The 22,099-nt window shown below is 45.7% G+C and overlaps 1 protein-coding gene across 30 annotated transcripts in view; it reads right to left on the reverse strand.

Moving 5' to 3' along the window:
- Positions 1 to 22,099, reverse strand: part of Eif4g3 (eukaryotic translation initiation factor 4 gamma 3) — a 212,567-nt gene that overhangs the window by 100,189 nt on the left and 90,279 nt on the right. For 17 of the 30 annotated variants that reach the window (XM_085838779.1, XM_085838778.1, XM_085838802.1 and 14 more), the window contains 5 exons: positions 13,332 to 13,352; positions 12,317 to 12,496; positions 11,884 to 11,998; positions 5,710 to 5,807; positions 3,698 to 3,820 (listed from right to left, as the gene is read on the reverse strand). In XM_085838779.1, coding sequence (XP_085694905.1) covers positions 3,698 to 3,820; positions 5,710 to 5,807; positions 11,884 to 11,998; positions 12,317 to 12,496; positions 13,332 to 13,352 — 537 coding nt within the window. The remainder of the gene's footprint in view (positions 1 to 3,697; positions 3,821 to 5,709; positions 5,808 to 11,883; positions 11,999 to 12,316; positions 12,497 to 13,331; positions 13,353 to 22,099) is intronic. The other 13 variants (XM_085838798.1, XM_029476717.2, XM_029476708.2 and 10 more) reach the window with 1 other exon arrangement.

Raw genomic sequence — 22,099 nt, forward strand, 5'->3', positions numbered from 1 at the left:
TGCTACAATTTGTTGTAAGTATAGTGCTATATGTCTGCCATTCTAACCTCAGGAGGCTGGGCAGAAGAACTGCCATCAGTCTGGGCTCAGCCAGGGCCCTTATTTCAGAAAAGAACACGAAAACAAGTTAAAGTCACCCTTGGGACTAAGTAGTTAGAGCTCTCTTGTTGGAAGCACTCCTGGTAATTAGGCAGAGACACCAAGGGTAGGATAAGTAGATTTCCTAGGAATTCCCTATGCCCCCTAGCTGTGGGGGCGCCAATGCTATCCTGGCTACCTTAAACTGAAGGGGTGTAGTTCAATATCCAGTAGACAAGCTGCATGCCAGCAATAGCCATTTGGAACATTCCAGGGATGCCTGAAAAAAAAAACTACACAATTACAGAAGTCTGCCCCAGCTCTTGAACACACAGCCAACCAGGTCTGCTCCAGTTGTCAGTTTGTGCTAGCACAGACCATGATGGACTCCAGGTGACCCTTGTAGCCCTTACCATCTGGGACACAAGGGGAGCACCTCACTTGCTGACCTAGCAGAAAGCCCAAGGAAGCAAGCCTGTGATTGGAATAGACATCAACCTTTGTTAGCACGCAAGGTGAGTTGTGATTGTCTCAAATACCTCTCATCTGGCTACAAACGCACACTGTTGAGGCTCAAGTACTGACTCTGCAGAGAGATGCTGTCAAGTGTCACCCTTCCTGGAGTTGTGACATTAGGTCCAATAAAAGGCTTGAGAAGTTGTACCTTGCCTACTTTTAGCTGTATGGGCTGAGCTCACAAGAAAAAAAAAAAAAATAGACATCAAAGTGTCTTCAGTGGCAGAGTCGGTAGGCATGTCAACAGCAGGTGATCAGTTGGCAGAGCTCAGCAGAAGAGGCGAGGCAGCCAGTGGCTGCTTGGCAGCAAACGAAAAAGAAACTGGATGGTTTAAGAACAGCCAGGGCAGAAGAAAGTAAAAGAAAGATTTCAGGGGAGGGCAGAAGCTGAGCCTGAAGGATAAACACTGCTGAAGGCCACTGGATAGAGACTGTGGAGTCTGGGTACAGGGAGAAGAATAGAATAGAATGGTTAGGTCTTTATAGCCCAGAGCTGTAACACTGCTGCTGCTAAGGGCACAGCAATCCCAACTTCCAAGGCCTACATAAAGACTGCTACCACTAGAGGGCACCATCTATTCTCGAACACCCAAGGAAACAGCCTGCCAGAACCAGCTTACCCACCTACAGTTTTATTCTGGACAGAGAAGAAAAAGACCCAGACTTCTTGCTAACTGGAAACAAAAGCAGGCACACTATGAGAACAAAAACATGCTTGGCCCAACACACCAACAGAGAAGGCTGTCCTCATAGTAGCTCTTAAACTAGAAAGCCATTCAAGATGGACTGGCAGGCGGGGTTGGGGTAGCCCACACCTTTCATCCCAGATCCCAGGAGGCAAAGAGGCAGACACTTTCTGTGAGTTCAGGCCAACCTGGTCTAGAGAGCGAAAGACAGCCAGAGCTATAGTGTGAGATCCTGTCTCCAACAACAGCAGCAGCAGCAGCAGCAGCAACAACAACAACAGGTGGATCCAGGATCGTGTCCTGATTTCAAATGTCTATTACAGGCCCAGGGCCGAGGGCTTTCTAGAAAGAGAATTCAGCGCCAATGTTCAGAGCCTGCAGCCTTTAGGAAAAGAACAGACTCAGTATTTTTGGCACGACATAATCTCCCTTCACCAAGTTCAGCCCGTCTATGGGCACAGCTTCCATGACTTCCCAGAAATGAAGCCAGAAGCTGTAATGCTTCTGCTGTTGACTTTAAGAGGAAAAGTACACTCATCAATTAAACAGCTATGATCCATCCCACAGACTCCACACATACACAAAGCCAAGATGTGTACGGATGGATTCAAATGGATGTAGCTCAGTAAGACACTTAAGAACACAAAAGAGACAAGACTGGAGGCACTCCACAGCAATCACTGTCTCAATCTGAGTTGTCACCATACAGACACCAAGACTTGTGCTTGCGCCTGTGGTCCCAGGGAAGGGGGTAAGGACTGAAGAAGAGCTGGGAAGGCACAGGGTCACACTTGCAAGATCCTAAGACAGGAACGGGCTGGGTGGCAAGAGAGCTCCTAGTACTAGCAAAGGCACTCACTGTTTTCGGAGAGTCAGGTTCCCAGCACCCACATCAGGCAGCTGACAACAGCCTAGAGTAACTCCAACTCCAGAGGGACACACCTTCTGGCCTCTAAGGACATCCATACACATGTCAGACATTCACACAAACACATACATATATACGTACATACATGACCAAAAATAAATCCTTAAAAAAATACTAAACAAAACAAACAACAACAATAAAAAAACCTAACCAGATACACCATATAGAGAATTTAAATACAGAAAGATACAAATTTTCGAGGTGGGAATTTCAACTACACCCACCCTATCTTAACTGATGTTTGAAAAGAGACTAAAGGGTGCAAAGCGCACATGTCCTCACCAACCAACTACAAGTTCTACTCCGGCACCCGCCGGGCCGCCCAAGGGGCCATGTCTAGAATTATACCTGGCTGTGAATAAACCATGTATGTAGGTCATTTCGGGTCTACTATCCTACTGCATGGTCAATTCTAGAGATGAAACCACACTCTTAATCATTCAGACTTAAAATGTTTAGAGAAGACAATTTCAAAAATAAGTTCTGTAACAACCTTGAAACCCTCTAACCGAGGTGGCCACATACTCTTCTCTGTAATGGGGACTGTGACAGAGAGGACCATTCCACCCAAGGGGAACACACATTACAACACAGACCACTCAAGCCAACAGGTCACAGGTTTACGAGGGCTCTGAACTGAACTCGCTCACTCTCGGTGACCTCAATATCTCAGAGCACTTCTCTGAGGCTCTGTGGCGGTATCAAGTCAGTGGTTGGCTACTCTGACATGTCTTACCTCTGGTCTAACGCCCACTGTAAATCGGCTCTGGGGGCTCTCACCTTCCGGCCATGAGAACAAACAAACTATCCCCTTCAACAGATGCTCTGTGTGTTGGACGCTAGGTGACTGGCTACGTTGCAAAGTCACCCAGTAACAAAGGAAGAAGCTTCAAACGTGGGAAACCAATTTCCTGCCACAGTCACAGTTCGCTCAAGCCTAGCTCTTCTTGGGACTCTTGGATTTCTTCTAAGACCAAAGCCACATACTTTACCAGTCAGGCTGACAAAACTCACAGAGCAGCCTTGGAAGCACAGCTGTGTAGGTCCTGCATGAGAAGAAGTACCTGGGCTCCATCAACAGACTCTAACAGGGACATTCTTCTCAAGCATCCCTGCCACAAGGCTTGCATCCTCACTGGGACACCACCCTCTTCCACGGCACTTCGTCCTAAGGCTCCACAGCGGACTCATAACTACTCACTCACTAGGGTGGTTCCCAAGGGACAAAGCACCTTTGCATAGCATGGACCAGCTCAATAGCAAGTGTGGCAGCATCTGTGCTCTGAATGCGAAGCCAATCCACAGAAACCTTGCCAGTAGAACCTTAAAGCAACTTGGAAAGAGAACCGTGTCTGTCTACGCTTCCTGAGATACTCAGGCGCTAGACAGCTGACAGAGAGGAAAGGACAGAGTGGCTACAGAAGAGAGCGAGGAGGTCAATGAGTGAGTGCCCAGCGCCCACCGTCATGGTCATGCTCACTCTACTTACCTGAGGAGGAGTGGGTGTGGATGCAGGTCTTCCTATAGGTGGAGTGGGGTTTCTGCTGCCACCTCCAGACAGAATCTCCTCTGTTATGTCTTTACCTCCCTGATTGGGATCTCGGATTCTTATCTACAATATTAAATAAAACGGTAAGAGTAAGTGTGGTGTCTGTGTACCAGATTTGGATGATGTAGACACAGAGATAATATTAAATTTGTTAACTTCTACTTTAATCACAGAACCATATGTGATCATTCCAAAAAATGCAGGCACCAAGCTGTGACAATAACTGTAATGGCAGAGAAAGCAGGACTGAGCAGGTTTAATTTCTAGGTCAAAGAAGGAAACCATCTATGCGTGTGTAAGATTGCCAAATACATTGATTTTACTCAGAGTTCTTAATAGCAACGAGAGCCACAGATAGCCTAAGAATAACAAAGTGCCTGAGTTAAGTTTTTAATGCCCTAATGGTGAAGTGCAGAAAATAAAGATGCACATTTGTATCGCTGTGGGACTCTATCTGGCTGCAGTACGCACTGCTGTAAGGACAGTGGCTGTCCTGTTGCTTTGTCTGAGTAAAGGCACAGACACATCACACAGGCCAAATGAGCACAATGCTATCCTACATCTTTACAGGTAAATTATCAAAGTACCAGGAGGAAGGATGATGCAGATCTAAATGTACTGTCACAGAAGGACTGCCAAGCTCTCTGCTAAGTTAGACAGTGGCACACAGCACAGTGCATGTGCTCCTGTTTCAACTGTCAGTGGTTCCTCGTGCTTACAATGTCAAAGAGAAGGGTGCTCTAATGAGGAGGGAATCCCAGGGCTCAGGAACTCAGAGCTGGGCCACGGGTAAGAAGTCCCCTTCTGATGTCCATTGCCTGCACAGCTTAAGAGCTAACTGCTTTCTTGAGAACTTCAGAGAATTCACTATCAAAAAACATCAGGCTATCTATCTGCAAGGCTGCAGGGAAGCAGCTCTTCATTACCAGCCCATTTGTCTGGTTTTCAAACTGCCTTTCTGTGTAGCCCAGGCTGGCCCTGAACTCACTGTGTAGCCTAGGCAGCTCTGGAACTTGTGTTAATCCTCCTGGCTCAGCCTCCCCAAGCTCAGATACCAAGTGTGTGCCACAGCCAGCTTCCTCTTGGCTCACTGCTGACCATCACCACCACCACCACCACCACCACCTATATGTTATCTCTACATTAGCACCATTTCCTCCTGCCTTACAGGACACCATTCAGACAACTTTCCCAGACCAAGTGAACACTTTAAAGCTCCATTTCTTGCCAGCCGTGTCCTGCTAAATTGGAGTGTTCTGTTTGCTGAGACATGTTCCTAAATCACTTGTTTCTAACCAAAGCAGCAAATCTGAGTTGGTGACTTGGTCTCGGGTCAGCCCACTCCCAGCTCCATCACCCATGTGGTGCATCTGGGGCTGTTGCTGACCGTCATCATCACAATCTATGTTCTGCTGGGGAAGACACTGGGAGCCATCTTCTACAAAACATTTCACAATTCCAGTTCTGTGTCACTGCGCTCTTAGGCTCTTGGGTGTGGTTTACTAGACAGAGGGAAATGTCCTCTTAACTATTAAATTTTGCTTTGTGTTTCTCTCTTCCAAGTCTCCCCGCCTTGTGACTCTTTAGGATTTTGGCTTCTTCTAATTTGGTGCTACCGTTCCCTCATGTTGGGTCCTAATTGTTGCTCAGCGCTGTAGTATCAGAGAGACAGGATCTGAGAAATAAGTCAGAGTTCCTCCCACAGAAGGAGCCAGAGGTGGGCTTACCCATGCAGCACGAATGGCTGGGAAGAGGTGACACTAAGGGTGTGGGTATGCATGTCCTAGCCGAGTGCCTGTGTAAACCCTCTAGGCTGAGGTGAAAGGCAGAGATAGAAAGGAGAGGAAGAAATGGCAGTCGCTGTTGTAACTCAGGTGAATGATGATTGGATATGCTTATTTTAGAAATGATTATATGCTCCAATTTACGACGAATCAATGAAGATCTCTTACAGTTTTTTTCTCTCTCTTGGCTGGAGGGGGCTGCTGCTGCGTAGGCACTATGATAGGTGCTGACTGATACACTGGCTGACTTGGGTAAAAAGGCGTTCCTAAGGAATCAGAACAAAATGAGAAGCATTCAGTTATTTTGTCAAACACTACCAGCCTGACAACAGGGCCGTGTCCCTGAACAAGCTCTTGGGAGAAACGAAAGCAAATTACTAGGGACTCCTCTTCTTTCTGAAACAGGGTCTCAACTCTGTGACCCGAGCTGACCTGCAAGCCAGATCCCCCTGCCTCTGCCTCCTGCTGGATGGAGTATTCCCAGGAGCCACCACACACCTGGGCAGTAGTTTTAATTATCTCCTTCCATAAACTCTTTACAAACTACTGAACTGGTCAAGAAATTATCCTTAAAATATGGAATATCTCCAAACATCCATAGAAATTAATATGAAAATATCTCAGTGCCAATTCCTGCAGAGTGACACCCGTATTATCTTTCTCAAACACAACCTGGGCTGCTTTCATAAAGAATCTATTCTGGGACCTATAGCCTACAACAGGGATTCTTAGGCAAGGGCTTGAGTCACTGTCTTTCTGTGTGTTTGGTAGGCACAGAGGTGATTCTAAGTCCCAGTGTGAAGAGCCACAGCCACAGCAGGCCAGTGGGAAGGTCCCCACAAGCCCTTGGGTGAGGATCTTTAACAAAAGCTGACAAAGAAGACAAAGCCCCCAGAAGAAGCAAGCTACAAGCTGAACTGTACTTTCTGCACACAGGGCTACAAACGCCTCCCTCTACCTGCCCCCTTCCGCTCCCGCCCACCACAATCACCTACCACAGTTGCATCAACCAAAACTAAAAGGCGGACTTTGGTCATGTTTTGACTCCACAGCCCAACTGCCACCAGTTTCTTCTCCCCAGACTTAGACACAAAGGGTTCGTTAATATCCAAACTGCACAATACTATTCTAAGTACTATCAAATTGTGGCACACAGAGAAAAGGGTGGGCAGAAGTGCAGAGTTACAAAATAAAACCAAAAGATTTGCTAAAGAACTGGATGATATGGAAGAAAATATATTTTGGGAAAAAAATTGTTTAAGAGTCTTTTTTAAATTTTTATTTGCCTGAGAGGAAGAACAAGGGAACTACTCAGCAACACATGAAACAGGGAAGAAAGGGCCTGGATGAGAAAGCTTTCCATTGTGGAGCTGTTAGAGAGGCTTACTAACCCTGTAGTCCCGAGACAGGCAGGAGCTAGTTATAGTCACCCTGCTGCCTCCTGACTGCTCTCCCGCAGGGTCTCATGGAGTGAAGCTGACAGAGACCTTGCTATGTAATCAAGGCAGCAGCCTGTGAACCGATGATCCTCCCAGCTCAACCTTCACAGTGCGGGAATTAGAAGGCCGTCTCAGCACACCTGCTTTCCATGGCTCTCCTGGTAAAACAGGGTGCTCTGTACACAGAGAACAGGCACTCTGCCAACTGGGCTGCACCTCACCATCCACAGCTGTTTATTTTGTAATTAATAAAAGCTTTGTTTTTGTTTTGTTTTGAAGACAGATTTTCTATGTAGCCTCAGCTGTCTGAAAACTCTCTAGATAGACCACACTCGCCTCAAGATTTATTTATTTGATTTTATTACTCTTCTTCCGAGTGCTGGGGCTAAGGGTGTACAAGCTCGGCACTAGTAAAAGCTTTTGTGGTGGATAACTCCAGAACCATGGGAGTAAACAAGTCAGAAAACAAAGACAGACAAAGAAGCCCAAGTAGCAGCCATGTCAGAGTTCACAGACCTGCAGAGAGGGAGGGGAATGAAAGGAATCAGCCAGGGACCCTCAAACGCGTGGCAGCACTGGGGAGTCAGGCACAAAAGAAGCTGGGGCAGCCAGATCCTGGAATCAAGTCCAGCCTGGCTTAGAGAGGAAAGCTTTGTCTCAAAAACGCAGACAGACAAACCGATACAAGAGAGCATACAGCTCTGTAAGCATGAAGGCTAAGCAGCAAGAAGGAAGAAAAAAAGACTGTGCAGAGAGATAATCTTTTTCCTTAAAAAGTTTACTGAGCCAGGAATGGCAGTGCCCAAGTTCAATCCCAGCTCTCAGAAGGATCTCAGGTCCACCTCTGTAAATTCAAGGTGAACCTGGTCTACACAGAGTTCCAAGTCTGCCAGAGCTACACAGTCAAGTTTACTTAAAAGAGAAAGAAAGAACCAAGCCCTCCACCCCCAATTATTGTTAAGCACTAGGTGTAAAGTGGTGCCCCATCCCTGGTGACATCCTCAGATCGAGTGGCCCGGCTGGGGTCCAGTACACAGGAAGAAACGCCTGGAGACAAGGTGACCAGGCAAAAGGCTCAGTCATCACCTTGTAGTCATCTCCAAATGTGGCTTCCTAGGAGCAGAACGGGGCACAGTGCCAGGCTCTTTGGGCATCTGTGACATCTGGGAAGTGATTTGGGAGAGATCTAATCAGAGGGCAAGACTACAATTTCAGGAAGTTCGATGGGAAGACTCATCAGCTGTGCCCCGCAGTGAGCCTGCTGTCAGCTCCTATACAAGACAGATCCTCAAACTGGATTCAAACGCTCGCCACAGGACAGACCTCCCACCTGGCCAGACTTCCCAAGCTAAGTGGAGTAAGACAGAGAAGGCAACTGAGTGAGCAGACTGGTGAGAAAGCGGCTGTCACTCATCAGCAAACAGCTGACCAATCAGCTGGGCACAGAGCACGGGCCCAGCACAGGCTACACAGGCAGGAGAGCATGTGGGCCCAAGCAGCGCAGGAAACTGGCTGCATTCTAAAAGAACACAACACAATACATCATATTTCTGCTGAAAACACATGAAATTGAGCACTGGCCATAGGCATGGAGATCATGTGGTGATTAAATATCTAGTTGGCCACACCAGAAGAAAGAGATCATGTGTCCTCAGTTATGTCCCTCTATAGCAATTGCATCTTTTACTTTTTTTTTTTTTTTTTTTTTTTTGTGGTTTTTCAAGACAGAGTTTCTCTGTAGCCCTGGCTGTCCTGGAACTCACTTTGTAGACCAGGCTGGCCTCGAACTCAGAAATCCGCCTGCCTCTGCCTCCCAAGTGCTGGGATTAAAGGCATACGCCACCACGCCCGGCTCATCTTTTACTTTTTATTTCATTTTATTTATTGTTTTCTGCTGGAGAAGAAAACAAATGCTATTGGGAGACCACTTTCCTGAACACAGCACAGCTCAAATGACCTTACAGGGCTGCTTGCAGCGCAGTGAGCCAGAGTTCTGCAGAGGCTCAGGAAAAGAGTGCAAAAGGCGCAAGAGGGAACAGACCAAGAAAGGAGACACAGTGTGGACTGGATTGCAAGCCTGAGCAAGGAAGGCCTGCCACTTAGCAAAGTCTCCTTCTTCCTCTTCATAAACATTACCAGCACTAACCCTACCCTTTGGTCAAGAATCTAAAACTGCTGTCAACATGGGACAGCATTCCTTGAGGCTGACCTATGAGAGTTCTGGCCTCTAACTTTCTCAAAATTGTAAAACACTTCAAGAGCACTTGTACTTTCCCAGAGGCTAAGGAAGTGGAATCATGAACCTGGAAACCAACTCATTAAAACACTGGCTGAAAATACATCTTTTAAAAGGGGTGGGAATATAACTCAATGGTAGAACAGCAGTTGGTCTCCTCTGGAGAAACAAGAACTTGTGAACTGGAACACAGCGCTGTGACCCATATCTATTCTGAATTACACCCAAGGAAGGAGGAAAGTAGCTGGCAGTGGCAAGGTAAGAGGAGGAGCCAGGAAGGAGGGAAGAGTGCCACAGTCCCTCATGAGGAAGGTGAGGTGTCTACAACTGAGGGAACGGATTCTGAATCACAGAAGCTGGCAATCACCATCTCACAACTAATGGAAGGATGGGGGGACGCGAGCAGTGACATCACTTATGATTTACTCCAAAACTAGACCATTCTAGTTTCAAAAGAAACAAATAATTGTGTGTGTGTTTTAAGGTAGGAAAGGAAGGAGTGACGAGAAGGCTGGGAGAGAGTGAGCGCTGCCAACAAGTCTGATAATCAGATCCCCAAAACCCATGAAATGGAAAGAAACACTACTGCAAGTTAACCTATGACTTCCATATGCTCCATGGTACACATGCCAATACACACACACACACACACACACACAGAGAGAGAGAGAGAGAGCGAGAGAGAGAGAGAGAGAGAGAGAGAGAGAGAGAGAGAGAGAGAGAGAGAGAGAGAATATGAATGAATGGAGAGAGCGAGCTGGGGAAAGGTATGTGGTCATTTAGATGCCCAGTGTTCATGTTAGAAACAGCTACATGCCCATTTAAATAAATGGAGAAGAAAGGATGACACTGTTCCGTGTTATTTAAGAGACACCGTAGCTTTCTGCATTTCGGTATTTGAGCTAACCTTGGAACAGAAAAAGAAAAAAAAAAAAATCAATCAATGGTTTGGTTTTGTTTTGAGGCAGGGTCTCTATGTGTAGCTCTGGCTGTCCTAGAAATCTTCATGTAGATCAGCTGGCCTTGAACTCAGAGATCTGACTGCCTCTGGATTTTGAGTACTGTGACAAAAGGCATGCGTCACCACTGTCTGGACATAAAAGCCAACATTCAGCATGACAATCTGTGTGTGTTTTGTTTTGTTGTTTTTTGAGACAGGGTTTCTCTGTGTAGCCCTGGCTGTCCTGGAACTCACTTTGTAGACCAGGCTGGCCTCGAACTCAGAAATCCGCCTGCCTCTGCCTCCCAAGTGCTGGGATTAAAGGCGTGAGCCACCACACCCGGCCAGCATGACAATCTGAAAGCTACGTCTTACTTCTCACATAGGATGCAAGAGTCATACTAAGAGCAACAGCCAGCACCGGCTTCCACACAGGAAGAGTCTGAAGATCACTCTAGGAACCAGGGAGGATGCTGCAAACTATACTTAGTGAGAAACCGTGGAAAACAGTTCTGTCAATTACAACATATTCTCTTTGCAACATGGAATTTAAAGAAATATTAATTTTAGGACGTTTGCTCTGAAAAATATGTTTTTCTACTCAGAAGATTTCGATAACAATACTTATTGTCAGAATACAACTTAACAGAGCTGATTTATGTTACTTGAGAAAATTGAGATGATAAGATAAACCATTTTGAAACAGGGTTGTGAGGCAGTACTCACACACACACAAGAAAGATTTCACACTTTAAGCACCTTGCCACCAGAAGAGAGTTAGCCCAGTGCAAGTAACTGCAAAGCTACTACAATGCCCCTAAATCCTGAGGGCAGGAACTCTGAGTGGATGACTGTGTTAATCCACAGTCAAAGCCTCACTGCTGTACCCTGACCGCACTATGAAAGACCACTGCTGGCTGCATCCCAAGCTCCACTTCCTGGTATTCTGAGTCTCCTCCTTACAGCTCCGAGCTGTGGGTGAAACAAGTGTCAAAGGCAGCCCGAGCGTTCCTCAATTATCTGCGTGATTTCTAAGTTCCCTGTGAACTCACGAGTCAGTTATCACCTTGCATCTGTGTTTTTGTACAGAAAACACCTTTAAAGCTGAGGCAGGAGGATTCTGAGTTCAAGGACAGCCCAGTGTACCCAGTGAGAACCTGCCTCCCCATCGACTTTCTGTCCAAAGGCATCTTGTAAGATTTATCTCAGCTAATCCTCAGAACTGCCCCAGGACAATGGTGCTGCCTGAGAGGTGCAGGGAAGGAATCACCACACACAGCCCACTCTCCAGAGTCTGCCACTCACTGTCGTAGGTGCCTGGGTTAGAGCAGAAAACAGAGGAAACTGAAATCTCTGCGCCATAGATAGTTCATGAGATGAAGTGGGCAGAGTGTGCTGAGAATCAAAGCTCTGACGGAGGGAAATGTAGACTACCAACAAAACACATAAAAATGTGCCTGACAGTTACATGGTGGAAAAAGCCCAGACCTGCCACATGAATCCAACAGGATGATGAGCCCTTTGGGTGTCACTGACTACACAGACTTTTATAATAATTTCCTTGTAAGCTACTCCCTAAAAAAAGCTCTCAAGACAAAACCGTTTATAAGATTGTACTTAAAAATTTAAAAATCCTTTGAACCTCTAAGCAGCAATACCTAACGTGGCCAGCAGACTAAGGCGAGCGTGACCAATGAGCAGAAGCAGCTAGACGATTCCTTACTCACCATAAGCATTAGCGAAGTCCCCAGGTCCTGGTCCAGGATAAAAAGGCCCCGGCCCGGGCGGCTGAACTGGATACTGCTGTGGGGGCCCCACGTACGGAGGGCCGCTGTGGCGGTACTAGAAAAGAGCACACATGTAGATGACACAGGGAAGCTTCCAGAAACTAAAGCACCATTGTGCAGAGACCGTCTACAAGACATGAAGACTTGGGTATGAAACACATGCCAGTGCTTGTTTTCGGGAGAGACAGTGACAGGGAAGAGGTCTCCAGCAACTTGTCTATTTGGATCAGAATCTCTAGATAGTTTTATTAAAGTTGACAAAAAAATGGATAGACATATAGTCAATAAAACAATTCACATTATCACTGAAATCCAGGCCGTCGATCACTGCCCCACCCACCTGCACCCCGCTGGACCCAGGCTGCCCTATTACCTGTGGTATGCAGTACTGAGGCCCCTGGGGCACTGGGTACGGCATGGGCAGATGGTTAACCATCATGATGTGCTGGTTGGCCTGATACACAGCGGTGGGGGTCTGCGCACCGGGACGAATGGAAGGACTGCTGTTTGGGATGGCAGCTCGGGGAGGCTGGATTTGAGGCCTCTGGAAAAACTGGGGTAGGGAGATAAAAATGTGTTTTTTCACAAAGGGTAATATATAGCTCTAATACCTTAAGTTTTCTCCCTTTGCCCCACTATTAAGCTCATCTACTTAGAGATATAATAACTAAGTTCACAAAATATATTCCACACTAAGTCAGGTTCTGATCAATGTTAATACATTAAAAACAAGGCAGTCTCCATGCTCAGGCCTCCACTATCTAAAAGTTTAAGCCATGCACCATAACTGTTAATTTTAATATCTATAACAAATACAACAAAGGAACTGGCATTTCTCTAAACATTACATTATAAAAAGCAATGGCTTCTGAATAGAGAGTGGTTCAAGATCAAATGATTAAAAAAATCAGAAGTAGTCAACCTAAAACAATATTACCAGCCATCTGTAAACTACGTAGGAGAAAAGAATCTACATGAGCAGAAGCCTTTTCATCCAAGTCCAGCAAACCACACCAAAATCATGTCTAAGGTTGTCTGTCTCATATAGAAAGAAGCCTGTCTTTAGAGTGTCAGTGACACACCCACACTCTGAAGCCCATCCCAATTCTGCTTTCTAAAATACTCTGCAAAAAAAAGTGGGGAATCAAAGTCAGCTTCAGAATAGTCTAAAATGAGCAGAACTCAGCGCCCGCCCGCCCGCCCGCCCGCCCGCTCAACCACCCGCCCTCGGCAGCAGTACCTGGGCTAAGGCACAGTTCTCGATACATGCTTAAAGCTCAACCCTAGACTCAGTCTCCAGTATGACTGCATCTATCGCTAGCAATCGCACTGTAAATTAACGGAAGACAGAGTAGTAAAGAGGCCATGCAGAACCAGTAGTGTGTTACCTGGATGGGTCTGAATCCTCCCTTCAATTATGAAGCAAGAAGCAGCAGGAAACAGAAAGAAAGCCAATGGAAAAGCTTACGGATCAATAGGAAGGGCGGGACATAGCATGTAACGCAGCAAAACCACCTTTCTGCTCAGTGCTGCAGAGAAGAATCAAAACTCCAGCAGCAGCGTGACTACCCTCCACTCAGGACTCGAGCACACATGGAGTCAAACTTCTGCTTACACAGTTAACGTTTCTTTTTAACAAAACTCCAGTGACAAAAATCGTCCTAGCAGTTTCTGTAACACCTTTTTAAAAGTGCTTGGTAACAGAAGTACACTTGGGACTATCTTACAACAGTCTAGTCTTAACTTAAATAGGGCATTCAAAAAAAAAAAAAATCAGAGAGCTCTAATACCAAACTGAAAAACCGTCGTCCAGCTCTGAAAGGCCCTGAACTGCCTCCTGACTGGACACGAGCATTGCTCCTGACTTCAGGCTCTTGAGCCATAGGCATTCCAGGTCTACAGAATTGTTCATCTTGTGCTAACGTGGAAGAACTATGATGGGGGGGGGGGGGGCAGTTCTCACTCCCATTCAACCTCTGTACAAGGAAAGCCCTACAGAGATCCGAGCACAGGAAAGCAGGAGAACAGATGAGTGAGGGGCCCAGAGGGTCCAAAGGAGGAGCTGATGGAGATGAAAAAGACAAGAGGCAAAATTGCTCTCTGAGGAATTAAGAGTTGGGGATGAATGTTAAGATTCTAACAAAAGTCCCCTGGTTGTCTCTACTGACAGCTATGGGGACAGACACAATCTGTATCGGCTGCAATCAGGAAGGCTGAGATGGTGACACTCCATTCCATGGCCAACAGACACATTCCCACTTACATAAGTCTGTGTTGTAAACACAGTTTTAGAACAAGCAGCATTTCTATTCCACTGACAATGCATCAGGAGGTACAGAAATCTCGCTGGCTTTAAGAAGGGGTCACTGTCCCGCACTCACTATGAACACTGAAAGATGTGGAAGGATGGAGAGACTTGTGCCATGAGGTAGATCACTTTCCATCAACTCTAGACAAAATCAACACAAGAAGAGCAACAAACCCGCAGATGGATCTTTGCTAGCTCATCATCTGACATTACACACTAACTCCCACCCCCATAAAGAGTCGTGTTATGGGGTAGCAACGGAGAAAAGACAAGACAAGAAACTGCTTAGCTCACATACGAGTATACTGACAACAGACAAGGCAAGCTCTCCTACATCCTACATACGAGCGTTTTCCTGACCAGTATCTCAACTACTCTGATGCCATCCTTAACAAGCTTGCACAATAAAACTGTACCTTATTCAAAAGCGTTTCTCAATAGTGTATTTCCTTCAGTCATGTCGAACCCAAGTGTTTCTAATGAAACTCCTGATAGGAGCCAAGCCAAGCTGACACAGCACAAACGTGTACCTATGCTGATAGGAGACATTTTTATTATTTCAACATTGAACTGTGTAAAATCCATTGACATGGATAAATTAGGTAAAAACAGATGAGCTCTTTCCAGCAGTAAGGAGCTACCAGACTTGGCCCAAAGCGTCTGTGTAACACTAATTCATGCTCTCCGCTCATCTCGAAGGCATTTGCTGCTGCTGCTGCTGCTGCTGCTACCACAGATTCCCAACAGAGGATCAGAGTTTGCTAGAGGGCTGGCGGCTCCTCATCTGCTGGGGTTAGGCTCTAGGTCTGGACTGTTGGCTTTTGCGTACAGGACCTCTCTAGAGTACTTTCTCTAGATAGGAAGCAACCAACCACAAGAAATCTATTCATTTCAAAGTCAGAGGGGACTTAGTGGAGCCTTTATCCAGCACACTAACATATAGACATCTGTAATCATAACTAACCCTACTAAGAGAAAGGAGGCATTGATTCCTTCACAAAATTTCTGTCTCCTAGTCAAGAAGATATCTTCTATCCTCGAGACCAACTATGCCTTTTCAAGAAAGAGGCATGTTGGCATGCATAAACATGCTTGCCATGCCATCTGAAAGACCTACTCAAACTGTTCCTTACAGAGGAAGGCTATCTGGAGCCTATCTGTCCTCTTGTCTAGGCAGACAGGCACACACACACATACATACACACATAACAATCATGCACACACACATGAAAGAATGCACACATACAACACATCCACCTCCGTGGAGGACTAGAAACGCTGTGCCAGCAGGAGACACAAGGCAGAAGCTGAGGTTGGTTGGTTTGTTTGTTAATGCCCTTTCCTAACCGCTCAATCAATTCTATTTAATAGTGATGCAAGAAATACAGGCTATTTTTCAGGTCAGTGGGCATGGCAGTAAGCTACCATTTATTAGGACAAATATAAGAAACTTAGGCAGTGAAACACATAACTGTCTGTACTTAAGTGAGTGTCAAACACCGAAGGCTTTTTTACTGGCTCCAAAGTACTCAGTCTGCATCATCCCTCCCCCTCATTCACCATCTATCCCTAACATCCAAAGTTAGATCTAACCCTTCTGTGTAACTGACAATTCACAAAGTTATCTGAAAACTGCTGTGGTGGTTTAAACAGAAATGTCACCCTGCACTCCCGGACTTGTGTGTGAATACTTGGTCCATAGGGAGTGGCACCAATAAGGACAACCTTCTTGGAGTCACTTGTGTCACTGTGGGAGTGGGCTTTAAGGTCTCCTATGCTCAAGCTATACACAGGGTGGCACACAGTCTCCTTCTGATACCTGCAGATCAAGATGCAGAACTCTCAGCTCCTTCTCCAGCACCATGTCTGCCTGTGTGCTGCCATGCTTCCTGCCATGATGATAATGGACTAAACCTCTGAAACTATAAGCCAGCCCCAATTAAATATTTTTGTTTATAAGAGTTGCCCAGTTATGGCGTCTTTTCACAGTAATCAAACTCTCATTGATATGACTGATTGCCACTGCATTTCAAGTGATCAACAGCAGATGCAGTCAGGAGCTACTGCACACTACACACACTTCACACAGTAGTGAAAGGTGTGCAGCGGAAACACCCATCACCACAGAAAGTCCTATTTACTAACAGTGCTGCGACCAAGGGCTGCCTCAGGGAGAAGAGAATGGACCCCAAGTATTCTGTCAGGAGGAAGAGTCTGGGGGTGAACATCCTCTAAGAACACATCATTCCTAGTTTTAAAATCTAGGGACTTTGGGAAGGGACTGGAGATGATTCAATAGTCAGGAGCACTTACTGATCTTCCAGGGAATCCTCCAGCGCCAGGGAGGCGCTGATACACTCCTGTGGCCACTATACACCTATGGCTTAAGCATGTGTGTGTGTTCATGTACACGTGCATGCACGCACACATGGGAGGGAGGAGGTACCAGAGACCTTTATTATATGCCAAATACTTTATACCTCAAACTCCCACAGAGAAAATCTACGATGCTAGTATCAAACTTGTAGGTCATTTACAAGCATATCTTACCCATTTTATAGGTAAGAAAGCAAACGCCCAGGACAGTTGGTAGTGAGGCTAACCAGAGGATGCTGGAAAGGCGGCGCTTGCCACTCTCCCTCCCTCCCTCCCCACTCCCCTGTGACCTATCTCCCATACCTGTTCTACTGTCCTAGTCACTCTCCTAAACTCTGCTGTGCCCTAGCTGTTGCCTCAGAGGCAGGTTTAAAGCCTTTATCTTAAAAGTACACTTTTTAGTAGAAAAACCTTCAAGCCTGTGAATAGAAAGGAAAAAAAAAATCACAAGCCAACTGGCTTAGATTTATCTTCTGGCAAAATAAACCAACAGGAATGCACACATTTCAGAATTCCTCCCCAGTGCCATCCCCAGCTCACACTAAGAGCCAACCATTGGGAACACAGCATCTCACTCAGCATTTATCCATATCACACACTCAAAGAGCACATGACCAACTGCAGAGGCTTCTCTGTGAACACGGGAGAAACCCAACTTCCTGGTTTTCTCTCTTTATCAGGGTACACGTGGGGTGAATGCCTTTACTCCCAGCACTCAGAATGTAGAAATGGGTGAGTACCTACAAGTCTGAGTCCAACTTGTCTAGACAGTGAGTTGCAGACCAGGGAAGGCTATACAATGAGACTGTGTTTTTTACCGGAAAAAAAAATGCAAACTATAAAAAGCTAACACTTGATCTCACCATGAACCCCCAAATCAAGATAAGGATAGCACCACAGGGAACTGCAAATGGCAACTACAGCAATTTCAATAATTCAATACAAAGCACTACCTCAGGCCGGGTTACAGCGCACCTAGCAGACTCTGCCCGCTGAGGCCATCCTGCTCTCTTAGCTTCTAGCCACCCTGGGATTTTCAAGTAAGAAGGACGGAAAACTAATAGCTTTCTACGGTGTCCCAGCATATTATCTCCTCTCTTGGAAGAAAAGTGTTGATGCTAAAAGTTCTGCAGTTACAAAATGACAGGCTAGGAAAATCTAGACAAAAAGCAGCCTGCCTATGCCAAGACCCAATAGCATGCACACGCCATGCACGAGGCTGCTGGATACCTCACTTGAGCAGGGCTCCCCTGACAGGGCTGTAAAGCTCCCTCAGTGTGCCGGACAGAGCTAAACTGCTTGGAAACAAACACAAATCTAAGAAGCTGATTCAACAGCAGATTCTCGGCTCTACTGAGAACAAATAAAATATTCAGTATTTAATTACATAACTCCACTTTACACGGGAAAAAAAGTAGTTTCTAACTACATAGAGCAGTGTTCTCTTTTCACAAGGATCCCTTCAAATAGTCCCTACTTGACAACTCACTTGTTGCCTGTCCATGTCTGCTGAAATACTTACGAAGCCACGATCATACCTGTCACACACTCATAGGGAATATTCTCTAATGTACATCTCTTTACAAAACATAACAGGATACAGATGACAAGTCAGGGCTGGAGAGATGGCTCAGTAGGTAAGAGCATTGACTGCTCTTCCAAAGGTCCCGAGTTCAAATCCCAGCAACCACATGGTGGCTCACAACCATCCATAATGAGAACTGACACCCTCTTCTGGTGTGTCTGAAGACAGCTACAGTGTACTTATGTATAATAATAAATCTTTGGTCCAGAGCGAGTGGGGTGGACCAGAGGGAGCAGAGGTCCTGATTTCAATTCCCAACAATTGCATGAAGGCTTACAACCATCTGTACAGCTACATGTATATAAAGTGAATTTTAAAAAAATTGGAGGAGGAGGAGGAAGAAGAAGAAGAAGAAGTAGCAGTAGTAGTAGAAGTAGCAGTAGCAGCAGTAGCAGTAGCAGTGCTGGGCTAGGGAGCCGGCTCAGCAGGAGTAGTGCTTGTGGTGAGGACGAGCCTGAGGCCCTGAATTTGATTCCTCAAATATAGGTAGTTCGAGCCACCTCTGTGGAAGGAGAAACAGACTCCACATAAAAGTGTCCTCCGCCCAAAACTTAGGATACCCAAGATATAAGATACAATTTGCTAAACGCATGAAACTCAAGAAGAATGAAGACCAAAGTGTGGACACTGTGCCCCTTCTTAGAATTGGGAACAAAACACCCAGGGAAGGAGTTACAGAGACAAAGTTCGTAGCTGTGATGAAAGGATGGACCATTTAGAGACTGCCGTATCCAGGGATCCATCCCATAAGCAGCTTCTAAGCGCTGACACCATTGCATACACTAGCAAGATTTTGCTGAAAGGACCCAGATATAGCTGTCTCTTGTGAGACGATGCCGGGGCCTAGCAAACACAGGAGTGGATGTTCACAGTCAGCTATTGGATGTATCACAGGGCTCCCAATGGAGAAGCTAGAGAAAGTACCCAAGGAGCTAAAGGGATCTGCAACCCTATTGTCGGAACAACATGATGTACTAACCAGAACCCCGGAGCTCTTGTCTCTAGCCGCATATGTATCGAAAGATGGCCTAGTCGGCCATCACTGGAAAGAGAGGCCCATTGGACTTGCAAACTTTATATGCCCCAATATAGGGGAATACCAGGGCCAAAAGAATGGGAATGGGTGGGTAGGGAAGTGGGGGGCGCTATGGGGGACTTTTGGGATAGCATTGGAAATGTAACTGAGGAAAATATGTAATAAAAATATTAAAAAAAAAAGTGTCCTCGGGATTCATATGTGCACCGCAGCACACACAAACACAAGTGATAACACCCTCAGCTGCTGTAAGCTGCATGGCACATCCTACCGAAGCAAGCGAAGACCTTTGGTGCTAAGGAATGCAACACACACCTCTCTGTTTAGGAGTAGACTGCGTTAGTGGATTACTTGGCTTGTAAATATATTTTTAGCTTATTCTTTGAGAACTGAAAATAATAAAAAAAAAAAGGTTGTATTGTAAGATAAGCATTATTAGAAGAGGAAGAAAGGCCAACCACTGCCCTGAGATGTATTTTATATAAGGGGCATGGCCACTCAAGCCAATCTTATATCCCAGAACTTTTTGAAAGTAAATCACATGCCTAAGAGAAAGCTTAGAAAAGGACTGCTCGGAGCAAGCCTTTAGAGTGCTTAATGCAGTATTCAAACCTCGAGGCCACCGCAGCCCATCCCAGCCATCACAAACACAAAGCCTTTCAGTTTCTGATCCACTCATGGGAGAGCAGAAATCTCTTTAGAGTAAACCACCTTAAATGGTCTGTCACTCTAGTGAGTGAGGCCAAGAAGTACCACTGCTTCGGTTTCAGACTTGACCCTTTCATGTGTAATCTGTACCTCTACCACAAGAAGAGGAGAGTGGCCGAAGGCAATATAATTACTGCTACAGGCAGTCTTCCCTGAGAAAAACCAATGTTTAAGAAACACAAAGGGCGGGGCTGGAGAGATGGTTCGGGGGTTAAGAGCAAAGACTGTTCTTCCAGAGATCTTGAGTTCAATTCCAGCAACCACATGGTGGCTCACAACCATCTGTAATGAGATCTGATGCCCTCTTCTGGTGTGTCTGAAGATAGCTATAGTGTACTCATATAAATAAAATAAATCTTTAGAAAGGAGGGAGGGAGGGAGGGAGGGAGGGAGGGAGGGCGGGCAGACAAAGGTGAGGGTGGAGACTTATAGGAGTCAGGAGGCGCCTCCTTCTCTAGCTAACCCACAAACCACCCTTGGTGGCTCTGCTCCTGGATCAGGTGTCCTTGTTTCTCTCTTAGCAGAATTTGGTTCCACCTTGATAAAATAAAAGCTTTGTCTCTGGAGAGTTGAATAAATTCTTAAAACTTATATTAATTCTGGAGCTGAGCAGATGGCTCAGTGGCTAAGCAGAGGTCTCAGGATTGATTGCCAGTGTCTACCTGGTGGCTCAGAGCCATCAGTTATCCCGTTCCAGAGGGGATCCAATGCCCTCTTCTGGCCTCCAAGAGCAACAGTGCTCATGCAGTGTAGCCATGTATGTAGGTAAGACATCCATATATATTAAATGAATCTAAAAACAATTGTATTAATTATGTGACTCTTAAAGGAATGACATTTGTAAGTCGTAGCACGCACATGTTCGGATACATCCTGCTGACGGCTTCCTGTCCGTTATCTTCTTACTCTTCACAGTATTCCTTTGAGGCGTCATTATCAATCCCATTTTAGAGATGAAAAACTGAAGCTAAGCCCAGTGAGTAACTTACCCAGAACCCTCAGTTAATAAGGGGGAATGAAGCTCACGTCTGCCTAGTGCCAACATCTCAAAGTCTTTGTAGTAGTGTATCAGCAAACTGAAATAATTGAATAACCCCGCCACCCATCCCAAGATAGGAAAAAAAAAAAAAAAAAAAGAATAACATCCATGCCATACCCATGCTTAAAATATCTCAGAATTTGGTGGCCCTGTCTCCTCCAAATTGTTAAGACTACATCTTAAGAAACAGAGCTTTGTATCAAATCACTCTGTATAACAGAAGACTTCAAGTGAGGCAGCACACAATGTGTAATAGAGATCCTGGACAGAGCATCCCGGGCAAACGCAGGAAGGGACGGTCCACCTCATGTCTCTCAACAGTACTATGTTGATTAGAAGCATCATTAAGAGCACCGAGTGACTGCCCACAGTGCGTCGGATGCTGTGTGCCTGCACGTTCCTGTTGCATCCGTTTACACCACAGGGAACTGAGGCTCAGAAAGAGAGCTGCTCATGCAGTTGGTCGCATGCAGTAGGCCTGGCAAATACGGCCCTAATATTAACCTCGGCTCTTCCTACCCGACCACAGAGAAAATCTCTCAGACACGCCGGGAAGTGTTAGCCTGGGGACAAGGCGGCAAGCGGAGCCTTGTTTCCCACATCAGGTCACCTTTAGTACAAATCTGCAAATGCACAGCTGTGTCTGACATTTTAATCGTTATTTCCTGTAACGCCTTATAGAATCATAAGTTAACACATTCAGATTAAGTAAGCTATATGAAGAGTTCTATATAGCAAATGAATGCACCTCATTGTTAATCAATTTGTTATGAGGTCTAAGTTAGTAATTCTTTGGAAAGAGGAATGCTATCCTATGTATCAGTATCAGTTACAGGAGAATGTTAACAACAACCCTTAGAATGGTGCCTGCTCCATCACATTCTTTATTAATAAAATTCACAGAGAATTAATATACCTAACATTTCAAAATTATGTAAATTCAAAGTATCATTTCAAGGAAAGAAAAAATGTTTTAAGTTTGCTCTGGCAAATGGGCTTATTAAAAACAAAACAAGTGAAACCAACGAGAAGTAAAGTCAAGCCAGCCTGCCAGACAGGGGCTGCTCCGGGAAGTCACTGGGTGGCCACATAGCGGGGCAGCAT

This window comes from Mus caroli, unplaced genomic scaffold, assembly GCF_978045245.1.
Source record: "Mus caroli unplaced genomic scaffold, Mus_caroli_1 scaffold_6, whole genome shotgun sequence".
Lineage (NCBI taxonomy): Eukaryota > Metazoa > Chordata > Mammalia > Rodentia > Muridae > Mus > Mus caroli.